We start from the raw sequence: 18,965 nt of genomic DNA, 5'->3' as shown, positions 1-18,965 counted from the left end.
AAAGTCACTTTATATCAGTTTAAATGTATTTTGAATCTTTGTCAACTAGACACATGTCTAAACCAAACAAACTTTAAAGTCCAGAGGGGTTTGGTTTATACAGGTTTTCTGAAACATGGTTTTCAATCTATTGTTTTAAGGGAAATTATGAGCCTTGAAATGGGTAGATTTCTTACTAAATGACACCTTGTGGGACTGTTGTTTTTAATTGTCTGCAGGCTGTGGTTTAAATTTTTAGTTGTTTTTAGCATTGTTTTTTCCTTTACAGAGAAATGTGGTTCCATGGAAGTGTCACTTGAGGCTGTAGGACGAGGGGATTTCAAACAAATTTCACAGGTATTTTTCATACGAGTTTGAATTATTTTTTATGAGGAATTCTTTGCAATAGTTCATATGTTTTAAGGTTTGTTTATATTAAATAGGGGTTTATGTTTTTTGGTTTTGTTTTTTTTTCATACTCTTTAAATCAGTTATGGGTATTCAGTGATCTTTATCTCCAAACCTCTGTCTGTTTGCCCATAACACTATTGTTTTTAAGCTGGCATTTATAGAACTACCTAGTCTTTCATACTTCAGCACTATGTTGTACACTTTTATAGATCAATTTTGATTGTAATGTATATCCAATTAGGAACTTGTTTCCCTTTTCGCTTGAGAAATTTGGGATGTTGTGGTGACTGTAACTACTAGAGATTTTTTCTCTAAGATTTTGATTTGTTTTTTTAATTTAGATGAAATTGAATTCTTGCTTTTACATAAATTGGCTCATTAATGAAAAGTATCATTTAAGAATTGAAGGTTTCATTTTTTTTGTTTAATCGGCATGTAAAATCATTGAACATAACACATTTCCAAAATTTGCTACTCTAATATGTTTTTATACGCCCATTAAACATCAAAAATGAAACATTCATTTCTTTTAATTACATTTCATATGTTTCTCCAATTTTATTTTTATTTCATTTTAGACATTCATAGAAAATAGGCAATACGCAGTGATCATTAAAGTAGAATCACTTAATTGTGGGTGTGGCCTATAAATAGTTCAAAGATTGGTTTCATTGATTAGGAAACATCCTGTTGAAAGCCAATTGTCCAATGAGTTTAGCTTATTTTAATGATATGCACAGTAAATGTAATTATAATCACATTACTTGATTAATGTTCAACATGAAAGTAATTGTATGTAATTATCACCTCACCTAGAAGTAGTTAAGTAGTACTCCAGCTAAGAATCATGCAAAATGTGATTCTTGGGTGAAAACCCTACATATATTTATTTTTTATATTTGTTTGAAATGCCGTAGTAAACAGAAATTAAGTGAGGATTTCATATAAACCGTGCTCTTATGAGATAAAAATTTTATAGAATGCACTGTAGATTTCAAAATTAAGGGAGATAACTCTTAATGACACACTAATACAATAGAATCCGTTAGATTTTCAATGTTGATTATCTCCTAGGAGCAAACAGATTCGAATAAATAATTATACATTTTAAATTTTAGACCCATAAATCAACTTAATATCAAAAATAAAAATATGTAGCTTTTTTTTTGGTGTATCATATTTTGCAGAATTTGCATGATTCTTACAAATAGTACTTCTTAAAATTTTGTGATTGATTTACAGGTAAAAGAATCAGGAAAGGAAGGAATATTTTATTTTGAGAATGTTTTGCCAGGAAAATATAAAGGTAAAAATCATTAGTAGATATTTTTGACAAAGATTTGCAGCTTAAAGTGTGAAATTATAAATCTCTGCATTCAAGATTAAATGGATTTTTTCAGGATTTAGGGTCTTTGTTGTACAAAAGGATTATCTTTTACAAATTTTTGTTTTCCATGAAAGCTGTTTATCTGGTGACTGGACACTTATTATGTAACTTATCATTAACATTATCCCTGGGTTGCATTCTTTTGATTTTTGCTAGAATCGTGGATCTCTTGATTGCTCTTTTGAACTGTGTAATGTTTTACCATAATATGTAAGGAAACATGGACAACTTCATTTCTACTCTTAGATACTGGTACTATTCCTGGATGTTACATTGTGGTGATGTTTGTTGTGTTAATCATAACAATCTTATGTTAAATTATAGATTAAAAGTGTTTAAAATATTTTTTTTTAAATGGTAGATCTACAGCAAATGTTCATAAATTTCACTGTATTATGCATATGAAACTTATCGAATTTGTACTTGGCTTTTCATAGAATATGCCTATTGATCTATCACTAATTTTGAACACTGGATCAATATAATATTTTCATTCTAAATAGTGACACTGATGCATGATACTTGGTGTTGGAAAGAGAAAACAGTTGATGTGGAGGTGAAAGAAACAGATCTAACAGGGATCAAGTTCGTACAAACTGGTTACATCCTCAAATGTAGTATCTCCCATGAAATTAAGCTGGTAAGTCTTGAACAGCGTCACAGTTTGTTTTGTTTAACCATATAAATCATGGATTTCTTTATATGAATCTGTTATCAAATGCATTAAAATGAACATTTGGTCACCTAAAAAAATTATAGAATTGTTTAATGGATTGCAATAAATTATATCACTTGCAATTTCTATGTTTCTATGATGTAAATTTAATATTTTCTTTTTCCAGCATTTTGCCCATGAGAAGAAGGTTGGAACTGTGGGATCATTTGACTTGAATAAAGGAAAGAACCGATTCTGTTTAGCTCAACCTGGGGTATATAAACTGACACCAGATTCCTGCCATAAGTTTGAGAAGGATGTCTACACATATGATACGTAAGTATTTATCTTTCAACTGGTCCTGATCCATGATCTGAAGGAGAGGAATATACTCTTTGACACACCTACATGTATGTCAAAGTTTATACTTGACAGGTGTATTAACCAACACAAGAGGGTGTGTCATAATGTATGTACAACTTCCTAGGTCAAAGGTCAAGGTCAAAAACTTTAGTCTCAGTTGAAAACCCCATGTCCTGTGGTAAAGATTGTGTCCGCTCTATATCTTGAGAACTGTTGTGATTTCAAAGTTTATACTTGACATGTATATTAACCAACACCAGAGAGTATGTCATAATAACTTCAAATAATGCTTCATATCAGCTTATTTACCACATGTTATTGACAGCGGGACCTGCAGAGATGGCTTCCATCTCAATGATATCTATTTTTTTTCTGATTTTACTAATTTCTGCTTTGTTTGATGACCTCATAAAATCCTCCCTGATAGTATATGGAACAATCCTCCGAGAACTTAATTTCATTCTATTTTATGCACTGAACCATACAAATTTACGTGTTATTATTCCCTTGAAATAAAGGATTTATTTGTTCATATGTAAGCATTGATTGAGTTTCTTAATTTCTACCAAATACTTATTGGTAATGATCTCTTATTCTAAGATTTTGTTCTCAATCTAGGTTTTGATAGTTAAGCTTGTCTTTTCATTGATGAATATATACCACTGTTCCAATTACAGGTCCAGTCCAGAGTTACTTACCTTGACAGCTGTAAAACATTTGATAGAGGGCACTGTAACCACTGAAGAATCTGTCTCTGATCTGTCTGTTACACTTCTGTAAGTTAAATGGTTGTTTCCTTATTTTTTTTAAATACGGTTACCCTGATTACGATCAGGTCAAAATTATCTCTAGTCATGTGATGGAGTCAAGTTGTTTGTTAAACACTTTTAAAATGACAAAAAAGATAATGTGCACAATTAATTTTTCTGTCTCTTTAGATCCATGTATCTCAACCTATTTAAAGTATTTTGGTTAACATATACCATGTAATTTTTGTCAGAATAAGCATGGAAATCGTTCATAGGAGTTATTTATAACTCAGTATAGAGCTTACATATGATAGTTTGTAACTTCCTCTTGGTCAAGCATTCATTTCCTGTTTACTGATTTTAAAACTAAGGGCATCTACATTCTAAAGAGACATTTCTGCTAGTTCTTGAATAAAAAAAATGTATATAAAGTAAAGATCAAAGTCCACTTTCAGTTTTTATTCAATTTTTTTTATGAAAAAAATGTTTCACCCGCAAGTATTAAATTAATATGAATATTAATTAATGTATTTTGTCACTGCGGACAGGTCTTTGGTAGATAAAACACCTATTGTATTAGGTCCACTGACTGCTGATAGTAAACCAGCTACAGACCTTAAGGACAGTAAGACACAGCAGCCATCAGGCCCATTTGTTTACAGATTCTCACATTGGGCAAGGTAATTTATGATATGAAGAGGTATAACCTGTAAGAAGATGAATTTATAATAAATTATATAAAATAAATATAAGCTTAAATAATCTTAAGCTGGGTATTTAGGCCCAACCAGACTTGGGACCACTTGTCTGTGGGCTGTTGTCAAATATTTTTTTCACAATCAGAACTTCTATGCTATTTTTGCGGCACTTTAGTGTTAAGAGAAAGGCTGAAAAGTTCCAGTAGATCACATCTCATGTCAGAGGGAAATCAGATCCTTAATGGTTCTAAAGTTATAGGTTAAATTTTTAATAGGATAATTAATTGAAAGAGTGAATAACCAAAATATTATCACCAGTGTATAAGAGCACCTAGATTTAACAAGTGTGTGGAATCCGTGCACAAGTTAAATGTTCAAGGGTTCTTGGCACGAGTGATCATATTTTTGTTATTCATGATAACCAATTGTTCGTCCTATTTATTATGTAGATTTTCTTCATAATTTATCGATATTTTCAACATGAATTTTAAATTCTGTGTCGGCGGATTGATATCAAAGTTGTGGCAGGAGAAAGTCTGAGATTGAAATTACTGAATTTATTTCAGAGTGTGAATTACTACACCTGGAAAACTTGATAAACCACTGCTATATAAACAATGATATAGATTATTATATAGATGGCAGTGTTTAAATCAAATGTTCCCACTGTGAAATAAATTTGGTAGTTTCACTCTCAGACTTTCTGAATTTATTTTAGTGTGAATTATCCAAATTTATTACACCAGGAAAATTTGATAAATCAAATGTTCCCAGTGTTATAAATTTGGATAGTTCACATTGTGAAATAAATTTAATATTTTCACTCTCAGACTTTCTCCTGCCAAAATGTCACAACTTTGATATCAATATGCCATTCACAGAATTTAAAATTCATGTTGAAAATAGCAATCAATTTTTAGGAAAATCTATGTAATAAATAGGGTAATCAAATGGTTATCATGAATAACAAAAATATGGTCACTCATGCCAAGAACTCTTGAACATTTAACTTGTGCACAGATTCTGCACACTCATTAAATATAGGTGCTCTTAGATACTGGTGATAATATTTTGGTTATTCACTCTTTCCAATTAATTATGCTATTTTTAATGTCTTCTATAATTTAGATAAATTCAGAATTTAAGAAAAAAAAAACACTTAAATGTCTTGCATTTTTGGCTTAGATACAAAGTGTGGAAAAATTTTAGGAGTAAAACAAAAAATTCATAAATTAAACCAAAAACAAAAACAAAAAAATGAAGTAACGCTTATTCATTAAAATATTAAAAAGATTTGTTTTTTTTTTCAAATGAGATACTATTGTAAAAGTTTTTGGTGTTCATTATAGTTATTTTTTATTTTATAATTTTCATAATTTAAGATCTGGAGAAAAGCTTGAGTTAAGTGTTAGTTCCAAAGAGTTACTGTTTAGTCCTCATAAGACAGAAGTTGCAGTTTTGGGAGGTAAGTTAATTTTTATCTTAAAGATTTGTTAAAAATATACAATATTCAGTCACACAGCTTTGTTAGCAAAATTTCTTTCAGGTCCTTACAGTCTGAAGGATGGAGATCAAAATTAAGATTTTATCGAGATACTTTTCTGAAACTTCAAAAAAATTCAAAACAAGATTTTGTCAATTATGACTTATGAGTTTTATAACTACATATGTAATCCACTTATTGTTAGATTTACATAGATTACTTTGATAACTACACTTATATTTCATTATCATGCATGCCATCAAGTTGTATTTAAAAAAAAAGATTAATAGATATATTTTTTGAAACTGTAATACATAGTATTCTTTTTAGATACCTGTGCAGGTGAAGTTGCTAAGTTTGTTGGTAAAAGGGGCGTGTTTATTGTTGGTCACGTGAAACCTGCCATAGAGGGCGTCAATATCACGGTTGTCACTGTCGGAGTTGATTCTCCTGCTGTTTCTATAAATACATCAGCTACTGGTGCATTTAAGTAAGCTATAGTAGACGGTTAACTTCTGCTTTCTTTAGAAATTATAATGATTTAAAGCAATATATGCTATAAATTTATATTATATTAAGCTTTCAATTTACAAAATCACCACCTCAGTGGTCTTCTAGACGCAGTGTTGGCATTTGGTGCAATTCCTAGCCAAGTTACATGGACTTTTATTAGAATTTTCATGGGAATATTTTGCAATATTACACATGCTCCAGTCAGAACCTGGTAAAATGTGAGATTCATGGTGTCTTATTAAAGTTTTGAATTTTTATAGAATTGGACCATTACACAAAGGAAATGACTATGAAGTAACAGCTGAGAAAAGAGGTTATGTTCTGGTGAAAGAAGATGGAGAGATGGCTGTTTTCAAAGCATTTAAACTGGGAGAAATCTCTGTTACTGTAAGTAAATTCTACAGATAACTTGATTGTCTCTTCTTTGAGTCAGAATTCCACTGTGAAATTGCTCATCTGGATCAAACTTTAGTTTGACCTTATGGCATAAATTGTTTCCTAGCATTACCCTTCATTGTCTGTCAACACATCCAACATGTTTGTAATTTTTTAAATAATTACTACTGAAGCTAAATGTAAAGGAATTAATTTATGATAACTCTGATGCTTCAACATATTGTTTTTGTATTATATTGTAGGTCGAAGATGGTGAGAAACAAACTCTTCCAGGTGTTGTACTGTCACTAAGTGGTGACAAACAGTATAGAAGTAATAACATCACTGGTGACAATGGCACTATTGTATTCCCAGAGTTGGTGAGTTCTATAAAGACTTAACAATATGATTGAATTATAGATAGTAACTGTACAAATTCCTTATTATCAGAGTTTATGAGTTCTGTGTTTTTGAAAACTTAATATAAAGTCACTGTATGTTATAAATTGTCTTATTTATTCAGTTCACTTGCACCAATTAATTATAAGAACTATTACATCTATGCAATTTGAGTTACACCACTTTTGACTTTGAAAGTTTTGCATTTTACAGGTAATTATATATAAGTACTGTTACTATTTTGCAAATGTGAAATAAATCTGTTTCTTGTACAGTTTGATCTTTATTAATGATTCATGTTCCATGGCCTGTAAGTGCAGTAGGTAATTCACATTTTTTTTATCCCGACCTTGGCTAAAGTAAACATCTTCTTTACTTCTGTATGTGGTATGTCTACCACAAAACTTTTGTTTGCCTCTGCAGATATTTATGATTCACATATGTGTGGATAGGCAGAAGCTTTACAGACATAGAATAATCCATTGATGTATGCATGTGAAAGGTCAATGGACTATTATTTAAACTAGATGTCTGCAATTAGGCAAGGAGGCGGCAAGCTTTTTTCATCTTAAACTGATATTTTTACCTTCAGAATATTTGTTTTATTTTCAGGGACCAGGTCAGTATTTCTTGAGGTCTATGATGAAGGAGTATCAGTTTGAGCCTGCCTCACAGCTGATTGATGTACTGGAGGGAACTACCATGAACATCACCATCAAAGGAAAGAGAGTAGCATTCAGGTATTACTGTATGTTTTGTGGATAAATATTTGACTAATTGATTGGTCAGTATTTGAGTTGAGGAAAAATTGGAGGAAAGCATCTCTAAATGTCTTCTGAAGCCAGTCATACATTAATTACATCTTTTGGGCTTTCAGTTTTTTAACAATTGTGACAAGAAACAATTTAATATGCTGATACATGTATATCGTTTTATTGCAGATGGGTTGGGTCAACCTTGTTGGGTCATTTCTAAAATATATTTTATTGCAATATATACATGTTATGCCTTGTCAAATAGGCTGCTTTTCATTAAGTTTCAAATATAGTATTTAAATTTGAATAGAAAAACATAACTTTGATTCTTTTCATGATGTAGGCAATTAAAATGTATACATGTAAAGCTCCAAGTCCATATTATAATGTTTAAGTTTTTTGTGTGGCTGTATATTTTTAATTATGACTGTAATTTTTTTGTTTATTTTGATAGTTGCTATGGACAAGTGACTTCATTGAATGGTGAGGCTGAACAAGGAATCATTGTTGAAGCCATGGGAGAGGGGGAAGGGTGCTCTTTGTACCAGGAGGAAAGTAAAACAGACCAGGAGGGCTACTACCGTATCAGAGGATTACAGGTAAATGTATAAATAGATGATTATAGTTTACATGTTTGGAAAGTATCAGCATACATTTTTTTACAAAAAAATCATTGGAGTAAAATTAGTCATAAGTTATGACGTCATAACTTAATTTTACACTTACATTTTTTTTTAAAAAGGACTACAGGCATATACATAATATATGTTAAACCTGTACACTGAAGTTAAAATGTAGAAATGGAAAGATTTCCAGAGGTAACTCTGTAAAGACTAATATATACAGTCGAAGAAACTTTGATTCTATACACTCAGGGTTCAATGATAACTATAAAGTACATTATGCTAAAATTGAAATACTAAATTTGGGAACCAAAAAAAAACATTAAAGCAGAATTTGATTTTTAAGATGAATAATATAATATGATATTTTAAATTCCATGTTTTTTTAGCCTAAATGTACCTATGTTATCAGACTAAAGCCAGACATCAACAAACATATTGAGAGAGCTGCTCCTAAACACAGACACATTGAGGTACTTTAAAGACCATATTTCAAAGATGTCTTTTTGTTTTATCATAATTTTGAGTTTTTTTTTTTAATTGTAATGAGATTTTAGAAACTTCAAATATTCTTAAAATGTTCCTGAATTGACTGTCCTCAGAAAAGAAACAAGAGAAAAGTGATGTTTTGATGTGAGAACGTTAAAAAAGTTCAGAATTTATTTCGCATATTTATTTTGTAATTAATTGCACAGTGTGCATTTGATAATTCACTGCTGTCTTTTATAATAATCTAATTTTGCATTATAAATCTATTTCATGACAAATTCTGTTCATTATACATAGTCAGTTACGTTATATTTTGTTTGGTTTCAGGTTGTAGATTCTGACTTTAAAGGAGTGAACATTATTGCCTTCCGTAAGATGAACCAGATGGACATTAGTGGTAATATTGTGTGCCATGATGATTATCTTTCTACACTAAAGGTGCATACCTATTTTTTTTTTCATTTTAAATAGGTCAGATTCTTGGTGAAAAAAATGTTACGTTGGTTTTTGGAACGAAATTCTGAGAAGAAGGCAATTTTCGTTTTTTTTCTAAGATATTCAGTATTTGAAGGGGCAATTTTAATAATGAATGGAAGTTATGTTTATTGATAAACACATCTGTCGAGAAAAAGTTACTCCAGTTTTCATTTCCCCGTTTATGAGTAAAATAAAAGTTCCAGTTAGTCAAAATTCTTATGAATGAAACAGCATTGCTACATATGTAGGTCTAAATTGAATGAAAATAGTAAAACACTGAGTTTACGGCAGCTGGTTTACCAAATAATGTCCGTTTAGCAGTTGAGGGACGGAAACAGCGGAGAATAACAAATGTCACTCAAATGATATATTTATGTTTAAACTGACATTACACAAACTAAGGTAGCCCTAAATTTCTTGATTGCACTAAACAAGGTACCTTGGGTTATAACTAAATTTGTTTGTTTGTTGGGGTTTAACGTCCGAGCAGCAATATTTCAGCTATATTCAGACGATATAATTAAATGATTGCATTTTTGTTTTTAGGTCCATTTATACAGAGATGATAATGTAGATTCACCAATACATACTGTAAACATGGGTGTTACTTCATTCTTCTTTTTACCATCTCTTCCCATCAATAATGAGGTAAGATAAGACCTTTAAATGGAATATATAGTCCTTTTTATGGTGTTTGATATTTTTTGCTGAACTTGGTGGCTGTCATTAATTTTCAGATCCTGTTTCACCTATGTGTCAAACTATCTTAAATCATTTGATAGATCTGAATGAAACTTTGCACCAAACTTAACCCTGAGAGAAAGTGTAATTAGCATTTGAATGTAATCAATGTATTAAGTGTAAGTGTTTGTAAGAATCAGGCAAAATGGGAAAAAATTAGAAAACCTACCAATCTGACAATATAATTTCAGGGATGCTTTCTCAATTAGAAAAGATCATAATTTGATCTCTACATCATGAATTTGCTCAGAAATTTTCAAACGATAGAATGTTAAAAAAATAAGATTTTTGACAGTTATCTGCCCTTGAAGTGTTCATTTCCAGTGCATTTCAATGACACTATAACTCAATTTACCAAGATGAGATGGAAAATCTTGTATTTTTTTTCTTGATTCTGATGGTGCAAACAGTCAAAATACACTTTCAATTTTTTTTTTCCATATCATATTTCACCCACGGCTTGATTCTTACAGAGACCGATACTTTATTCTAAATAGATCTGTTTTTTTTTTATTCTTACTGCTGAATTCTTTACTCTGTGTAAACTTTATCGTTAATGTACTCATGTATTTTAATCAGGTTTTAGTATGTATTTGTATATGAAATCAAATCTTTATTGTCTGTAACTGAATTGATAATCTATTTGATTCTTTTTAAGAAATACCTGATCAGGATAGAGAGTTCATTATCTAGGTCATCTTATGATTACTCATTACCAGAGATGGAATTTTTAGCTAACAGATCCTATAAGCATTTTACACTGGAATTCAAACCACAGGTAATATGTTTATCTTGGTTAATTACTATAAACAATAATTTTTCCTAAAATCTTTAATTTCAAGTGATCTGATAATTACATGAGGAAGGATTTGAGAAAAATCTGTATTTTAAGGGTTTTTTTTATGAAATGAGGCACTGATACATAGTTGTAAACTTTTCCATAGTTTCTACGAGTTTTGACTGCAGATTAGCCTTTATTGATTGTGAATCTTTCCAAAGTATCTTCGTTCTTAAATTAAAAAAATCAGGATTAAGGGATCATCTTCATTAAGTACTGCTAAAAAATACAAATTATCTTAAAGTACCATAGACAGGTCTGTTAATAGTAGTTTTATCATACATGGAAACTAAGATCAACAAAATTATTTAGATGGTATTGTGTTAAAAAATAACTAAAACTCATGTATGACAAATCATGGCAATTTTACTGGTGCATCAAAGACACTGTCTATTAAGGTATTGGCAAGGCCACAGATATTTTGTGATTTTGCAAAGTAATGGTACAAAATTGTTGGAAATGATAATAATATTCTCCATGACTATATGTACAGATGTAGATAATTCCTATTAAAAAAAAATTTTATTGGTTGAAATAGGACAATAAGGTACTCACAGTCAGCCCTATTGAAATTGGTTATCTTTTCACTCATCTTGCTAAATGGCAGAATTTCTCAACACTCATGTAAGAAATCTCAACTCATTGATAACATTGTACTTCTGTATAAGAACATTTAGATCTCCAAATTGTGTATGAAGAATTGATTAAGCATTATGAATCCTTGAATAGCAATATATATAAGTCTAACTTATGCAGTCAGTTTTTAATTGCAAACATGGTAAACATAGATGCTCATTTTTATGTATGCATCTTTGACAAGCATATTGTGTATTGATTTTCATTGTCTTTAGAATTTTTGCTCCAGAAGACTTAAATAGAAAGTTTTCACAGTCAAATCCTTTGCTTTCAACTGTTTATTTTTGTATTCTAGAGAAAATCATTGGAACAAGAATTAAACCAAGGATCTTTCCTGATCCTGCCTTTAACAATACTGCTGGGATATTGTATCTATAATTATCAAAAAGTAAGTAAACCATGTTTATTATAGGTACTATATTATACCCACACTCAGTGGGAGGCAGGTATACATTGGAGTATCTTTATCTGTCTGCCCAAATTATGTTACAGTTATCTCAGCTTCAAGTGGATTATGGGGTAGGCTTTATTTAGATGGGGGAATAAATTGTAAGGGACTTCATTTGCTGTATGATATCATTTTTTGTTTCGCTAGAATTGTCTGAAGTGAGGATATTCCTAGCATGACACATATGCAACTTAATGTTGTTTCTATATATGTTCAAATAAAATTAGGTTTGTCAAGTGTTTTGAATAAATTTAATATTTTTTGAATTTCTTGAGAATTTATTATGAACGGTGCTATTGTATTGCTGTGTGGTGATATGTATGATATTTTATTTTTTAATCCATTTTGGATTTCATTAGATTTTATCTGAATCTTTACAATAATTCAAAATTTTAAATCAATAAAGCATTTTGCTTTACAGATATTACCATTCCTGTTAAGATCTTTCCAGCAAGCAAAAGCCATGGTAACAGTGAACCAGGCAGAACTGGCAAACAGTTCATCATCAGGGGGCGGAGACTCAGCTTTATTTGACCAATCAGGGGCAGCTAAAAAGAAGGCAAAACCAAGAAAGACATGATCTGTTTTGTGTTAGGATTTTATTTATTGGTGTAGATTGTTTTGTTGTGAAGATTTTCTGTCATTGTAGAATCTTGGAAAGATATTTATATGGAAATTAATGAATAGTTTATGGATGGTATAGTGTTAGTGTGGTATAAAATATGAATATAAAGGAAAAATTGTGTTTAAATAAATACACCATACCTTACATGATATAATTCTATTTTTTGTGACAAAAAGAATATTGCTGCATCTGCATTTCCCAGGGGTTACAGGTAATATATAATATGACACATTTGACATTCAAAGGGCAGAATAATAGAATGAAAAATAAACCATATTTATAACAGAGAGAGTTGTTTTGGGGGTTATTAAATGTATTGTAATTAGTGGTCTTTTTATTGTTAATATTCACTTTATTTTTAAGGGAATGATACATTTCATACCTAGAGCTTGTATCTACTTTCATACCTATGTGTAGCCACTTACAATTTGACATGGTTATGTTCTTGCTTTAGAGAAAGGAAAATGCTTATTTTCAATTAATGGTAGATTATATGACTGGTAAACTTGAGTTATGATGTATCATAACTTGCAATAACTATTTGCTTGGTTTTTTGATGCATTTTTTATGAAATATTTTGTCGAAGTACTTAGTAGCAAAAAAGATTAAACAAAACAGACAGGTTGATATTGTCTTCAAACTCCTTGGCAAGAATCCAAGATCTCTTAGTTCTTTACCGTCGAAGTTCTTAATTTTGTAGATTATAGAATCTTTGTAAGAAACTCTTGATACTTTTTGTCATAACTACCAAGTCAGAACTTTGTGTATGCATTTACTGTTTTATGTGTATGAAGAGATTTGTGATGTTGTCTTGTGATAATATCTAGTACAAATTACTGCATGAATGTAAGTTTCTATAATTGTTAGATTTCTGTATGTTATTGAATGGTGTAAGTCAATGGAAATTCATATTTTTTTTAGATTTGGTCTTATTCTTAAGCCTACAATTTGTAGTCATGGTAAAATTCATCAGACAGACCGACATATCTGGTATTTTCAGCCACTGGTCTTGAGAAAAATGAGTCATTTCAGGACCAGATGTCCGGCATTCGTCCGGAATAAGACAAGCCCTAAAAAGTCATGTCCATGCCATTCTGGCAAATCTCTTAAGAAAAGACTTTCTGACACAGAAGTAAAGTTACACCAACAGGAATATGGACCCAACAGGAAAGCTAGAAAAATAAACCCCAAATTAACAATGTTAATTGTCATTTTTTTCTTTTCCGTCTGACAGATTATTGTTCTGTCCAGAAGATTTTTTCAAGTTGTCTGACCGAATGTCAGACCTGTCAAAAAATAAGTTCGCCAGGTTTGTAAAATTTGTATCTTTCTAACAAAAAAGCAACACATTATACAGTCATAATTTTTTTTTGTTTTTCTACATCAGTCAATTAGAATGAATTTTCCTATACTTTTATTGTTCATCAGGTCTTCATATACAACCAGGTGAATAGACCGTCTTATGGAATTCATCCCTTCTTCACATTGTAATTGTACAAGTTGAGAGACTGTGTGTGTTCATTTCATACTTTTTCATGTGGCTATCATCTTTTAATCCTGCATGTAGTATAAGTCCTTTATGAACAAAGCAAAAACTTTTACTTATTACATGGGTATCATGAGAATTTTGATTTACAAGACCAGAGGGATATTTATAAGTGTTTATATTTGTTTATATGAATTGCAAAATTTGTTATATAGTGAAAATAATATATGGATGTATATTTGGATAATGTATGAAATTCTGTATTTTGTGAGGAGAATTCTTGTATGTTTATGATCAATGATTGTGTTGTCTGCTTCTTCAAATCATTTATATTTGTCAAAATTGATAGCAGGTGTCTGAATTCCATTGACCAACTTATCATTTACGTAGTAGTCTTTGTAAGAATCATGCAAATACTGTAAATATGGTACACTTAAAAAAAAGGCTACATATTTTTATTTTTGATATTAAGTTGATTTATGGGTCTATATTATGAAATGTATAATTATTTATTCGAATCTGTTTGCTCTTAGGGGATAATCAACATTGAAAATCTAATAAATTCTATTGTATTTGAGTGTCATTTACAGAGTTATCTCCCTTAATTTTGAAATCTACAGTGCATTCTATAAAATTTGTATCTCCTAAGAGTATGGTTTTTATGAAATCCTGACTGTTAATTTCTGTTTACTATGGCATTTCAAACAAAATATCAAAAATAAAAATATGTATGCTTTTCACCAATGAATCTTATTTTGCATGATTCTTAGCTGGAGTACTACTTAATTTTTTTGTACATTTATTACATTCATTGAATTTAAATTTGACCAATTTAAAAGTAACAAATAATGCATGCTTTACATTCTTGTGGTAGTCTGTTATTTAAATAATAAAAAAAAGTTTTTTCAACTGAAAAATATGGCAGACATTTATGTTAACAATTTGAATTGCCATTCATTGATTTAGAATATCACCTAATGATGAGATACATATAGATACGAATGTATGAGGATATGAAGTAAGAGCAAGGGTCTTTTTGTCTTTATAATTTTCTAAACAGTTGGTCTTTGAGTGAATGAGATCAAATAAAAAGTATGACAATGTGTATGCGCATTATTTATCATGGATGTTGAATCATTTTTTTTTATTAAAACGCATCAACCAAAGTTCTGAATTTCTTATTGTGTTACTAGTAATACCTCTGGTTGATTATATTTTAAGGTTTCGTGGTTGACATACTGGTTGCAGCAGAAATCAGACAGTCAAAAGAAATACAGGGGAAACCAGGATTCTACATTGTACATTCATCCTGTCTTTCTAGAGATGCAATGATGTTATGTCTGGTGATAATGTTTTATTGATTCGGTCTGGTTAGTTAGTGTTACTATGACTTATTTCAAGTAATAATGGAATTTATGAGAAATATGATATGCAAAAAAAATTAAACTGTGTAGAAAGGAACAAGAATCTTGGACTCAATAACAAGCACTGCAGGCGAGCTAGTGAGCTCTACAATAACACATTTTTATGCATAAAAACACTATGCTTGAGATATCCCCTGTTGATGGTTATTAGTTATACTGAATGCATCTCAGCAAGGTTAATAATATTGGTTACAGAAGTACAAATTGGGGTTTATTTAAAATGAAGGATACACCATAATTTTCAAATTTTAGAAACTCTACTTTACAAATTGTTCTTTGATATATTTTTATAGCTTCATAATTCATAAGTGTACTGTTATGCCATATCATAAAATCCAATCTCACGCTGGTAAGTCCAAAAATACCACTCTAAAGAATAGTTCGAGTTTCGGTATGATCTACACTTTTTAAGTAGTAACCTCACACCAGCAGCATTATAAATTAAAGCCATAGGAAGGTCATAATTAAAAAAATAAATTGTAAAATGCTGCACCTAACCTGCACATGATTTAAATGCTCGATTGTAACACATGACCATACCATCATCATGATCTTGTTAAGAGATAGGATAAGGGTTGGGGTTTAGGATTAGGTTTGTGGTTAGGGTTAAGGGTTAGCTTCAGGTTTGAATTAGGGTTAAAGGTTCAGGGTTATATCCACAAACCCTAATCCTAAACCTAACCTAACCTTAACCCTAACCCTCACTCTAAACCTAAACCTAGCCTTAACCATAATCCATGAACCTAAACCCAAACCTTTACTCTGACGCTAACACTTTCCTTAACCCTAAACCTAACCCAAACCAAAACCTACACCTAAACCCTTACCATAATCCTATACCTAAATCCTAACCCTAACCCTCACCCTAATCCTAACCTAAACCCTATCCCTAACCTTTACAATTAACCATAAACCCAAACTCAAACCTTAACTCTAACTTTGAACCCAACCCTAACCCCAAACCTACACCTAAACCCTAACCCTAATCCTAAACTTAAATTCTATCCTTAACCCTAACCCTAACTCTAACCCTAACACTAACCCTAACACTAACACTAACACTAACCCTAACCCTAAACCCTAACCCCTAACCCTAACTCTAACCCTAAAAATTACTCCAAGCTCTAACATTATACCTAATGTTAACCCTAACCCTGACCTCAACCGTAGCATTTAACCCTAACCTCAACCCTAAACCTAAACATAACCCTGAATCCTAAACTTAATGTTAAGGCTAAGATGAGGGTTTAAGGTTACGGTTCCGGTGAGGGTTAAGAGTAAGGGTTAGAGTTATAATCTTAATTTTTGGTTATTATTTAGGGTAAGTTTAGGATTAGAGTTAAGGTTAACGTTTAGGGTTACGGTATAGGTTTAGGGTTACAATTCAGGATAGGGTAAGGGTTAATGTTGAGAGTTAGGGGTGAGGATTAGTGTTAAAAAATAAGATTTTGTGTTAGGTGTAAAGCAAGGTTAAAATGAAGGTTACAGTTAGGGTTAGGATTAGGGTTCAGGGTTAGGGTTAGGATAAGGGTTTAGGGTTAGCGTTAGGGTTTAGGGTTAGGGTTAGGGTTAAGGTTAGGGTTTAGGTTAGGGTTAGGGTTAGGGTAAGTGTTAGGGTTAGGGTTAAAGGTAGGGTTAAGGATATGTTTAGGGGTTAGAGTTAGGGTAGCGTTAGTGTTAGGGTTAGGGTTAGGGTATAGGGTTAGGGTTAGGTTTAGTGTTAGGGTTAGAGTTAGGCTTAAATTGTAGTGTTAAGGTTGCAATTAGGGATACGGTAAGGGTTAAGGTTGAAGATTAGTGTTAAAAATTAAGATTTTGTGTTAGGTGTAAAGCAAGGTTAAAATGAAGGTTACAGTTAGGGTTAGGATTATGGTTAGGGTTTAGGGTTAGGGTTAGGGTTTAGGGTTAGGGTTAGGGTTAGGGTTAGGGTTGGGGTTAGGGTTAGGGTTTAGGTTAGGGTTAGGGTTAGGGTTAGGGTTTAGGTTAGGGTTAGGGTTAGAGTAAGGGTAAGGGTTAGTATTAGGGATAGGGTTAGGGTTAGGGTTAGGGTTAGTGTTAGGGTAAGTGTTAGGGTTAGGGTTAAATGTTGGGTTAAGGATATGTTTAGGGGTTAGAGTTAGGGTAGCGTTAGGGTTAGGGTTAGGGTATAGAGTTAGGGTTAGGGTTAGTGTTAGGGTTAGAGTTATGCTTAAATTTTAGTGTTAAGGTTGCAATTAGGGATAGGGTAAGGGTTAAGGTTGAAGATTAGTGTTAAAAATTAAGATTTTGTGTTAGGTGTAAAGCAAGGCTAAAATGAAGGTTACAGTTAGTGTTAGGATTATGGTTAAGGTTTAGGGTTAGGGTTAGGATAAGGGTTCAGGGTTAGCTTTAGGGTTTAGGGTTTTGTGTTATGGTTAAGGTTAGTCTTAGGTTAAGGGTTGGAGTTAGGGTTTATAGTTGTGTTTTAGGGTTAGAATTAAGGTGAGGGTTAGGTTAAGAATTTAGGTTTTAGATTAGGATTAGGGTTCAGGCATGGGTTAAGGTTAGGGTAAGAGTAAGGCTTAGGCTAAGGGTTAGAGTTTAGGGTTAGGGTTAGTGTTAGGTTTAGGCAATAGATTAAGTGTTAACGTTGGAGTTAGTGTTAAGGTTAGGGTTGGGATTTACGTTTAGTTTTAGCCCTAAACACTAAATACTGACCTTCGACACTAAACCTTATCCTAAACCTAACTCAAACAAACAATCGTAATAATGACTCTTATCCTAACCCTAACGTAACGAGATCATGATGAAGTTATAGTCATAGGAGTTAACATTTAAATTTAAATGGTTGGAATGGACACAATTGTGTTTACATTTGGGAAGTGAAGGCCTTTATCCCAGGAAACTGAAAAAAAAATCAAATCATAAAACAAAATTATGTGACGTAAAAAAACCCAAGATCTGAACGGAAGTAAAGCGAATATAATCCAAGAATTTGACACAGCAAACAAAATAGCACTTACAGAGAAACAAAATAATTGAGCAATATGGACTTCACTAAACACTTGGAGAATGAGCCAAGTACACCGGTATGGTAATTATCCTCTGCTTTTATAGAAACAGCAACTGAGTTGTTTAACAAAATATCACGTCCGGGGTAGACGAAAGAACAGAGGGAAAGTATGACACGGTAACAAATTGCTTTTTTATAGTGCATATGGATACACCATAACGATCCACGAGCTCATGATAACAACCATAAATTTTATGTGGCGATGTCTTTAATCTTGTAGCAATATATTCCTTGTTCCAGAAGTCTCGTTGTAAGGGTCAAGAACGACACAAAAGGTATCGTGTTAAAAGTTGCCGTGTTACTGTAGTTTCAGCTAGCTCCGACGTAACTTAGTAGTGATGTGAAAACATTTAACCCTAATCCAAGCGCTAAACCTAAAC

At 31.6% G+C, this 18,965-nt stretch overlaps 1 protein-coding gene across 1 annotated transcript in view; it reads left to right on the top strand.

The window, feature by feature from the left end:
* The window catches only part of LOC148609677 (BOS complex subunit NOMO1-like), a 31,936-nt gene extending 16,640 nt beyond the window's left edge, over positions 1-15,296 (top strand). The window contains exons 14-31 of the mRNA XM_088540780.1: positions 269-336; positions 1,633-1,696; positions 2,281-2,417; positions 2,620-2,768; positions 3,473-3,571; positions 4,093-4,224; positions 5,625-5,707; positions 6,056-6,215; positions 6,499-6,625; positions 6,877-6,993; positions 7,625-7,752; positions 8,222-8,366; positions 8,780-8,863; positions 9,207-9,317; positions 9,903-10,004; positions 10,756-10,875; positions 11,867-11,959; positions 12,441-15,296. Coding sequence (XP_088396906.1) covers positions 269-336; positions 1,633-1,696; positions 2,281-2,417; positions 2,620-2,768; positions 3,473-3,571; positions 4,093-4,224; positions 5,625-5,707; positions 6,056-6,215; positions 6,499-6,625; positions 6,877-6,993; positions 7,625-7,752; positions 8,222-8,366; positions 8,780-8,863; positions 9,207-9,317; positions 9,903-10,004; positions 10,756-10,875; positions 11,867-11,959; positions 12,441-12,599 — 2,078 coding nt within the window. The 3' untranslated portion in view covers positions 12,600-15,296. The remainder of the gene's footprint in view (positions 1-268; positions 337-1,632; positions 1,697-2,280; positions 2,418-2,619; positions 2,769-3,472; positions 3,572-4,092; positions 4,225-5,624; positions 5,708-6,055; positions 6,216-6,498; positions 6,626-6,876; positions 6,994-7,624; positions 7,753-8,221; positions 8,367-8,779; positions 8,864-9,206; positions 9,318-9,902; positions 10,005-10,755; positions 10,876-11,866; positions 11,960-12,440) is intronic.
* The last annotated feature ends 3,669 nt before the right edge of the window (positions 15,297-18,965 follow it).

Source organism: Perna viridis, chromosome 8, assembly GCF_037379345.1.
Source record: "Perna viridis isolate PV_CMFRI_1.1 ecotype Kerala chromosome 8, ASM3737934v1, whole genome shotgun sequence".
NCBI lineage: Eukaryota > Metazoa > Mollusca > Bivalvia > Mytilida > Mytilidae > Perna > Perna viridis.
Note: the sequence above shows the minus strand (reverse complement) of the source record. Positions and strands in the feature narration are given on the sequence as shown.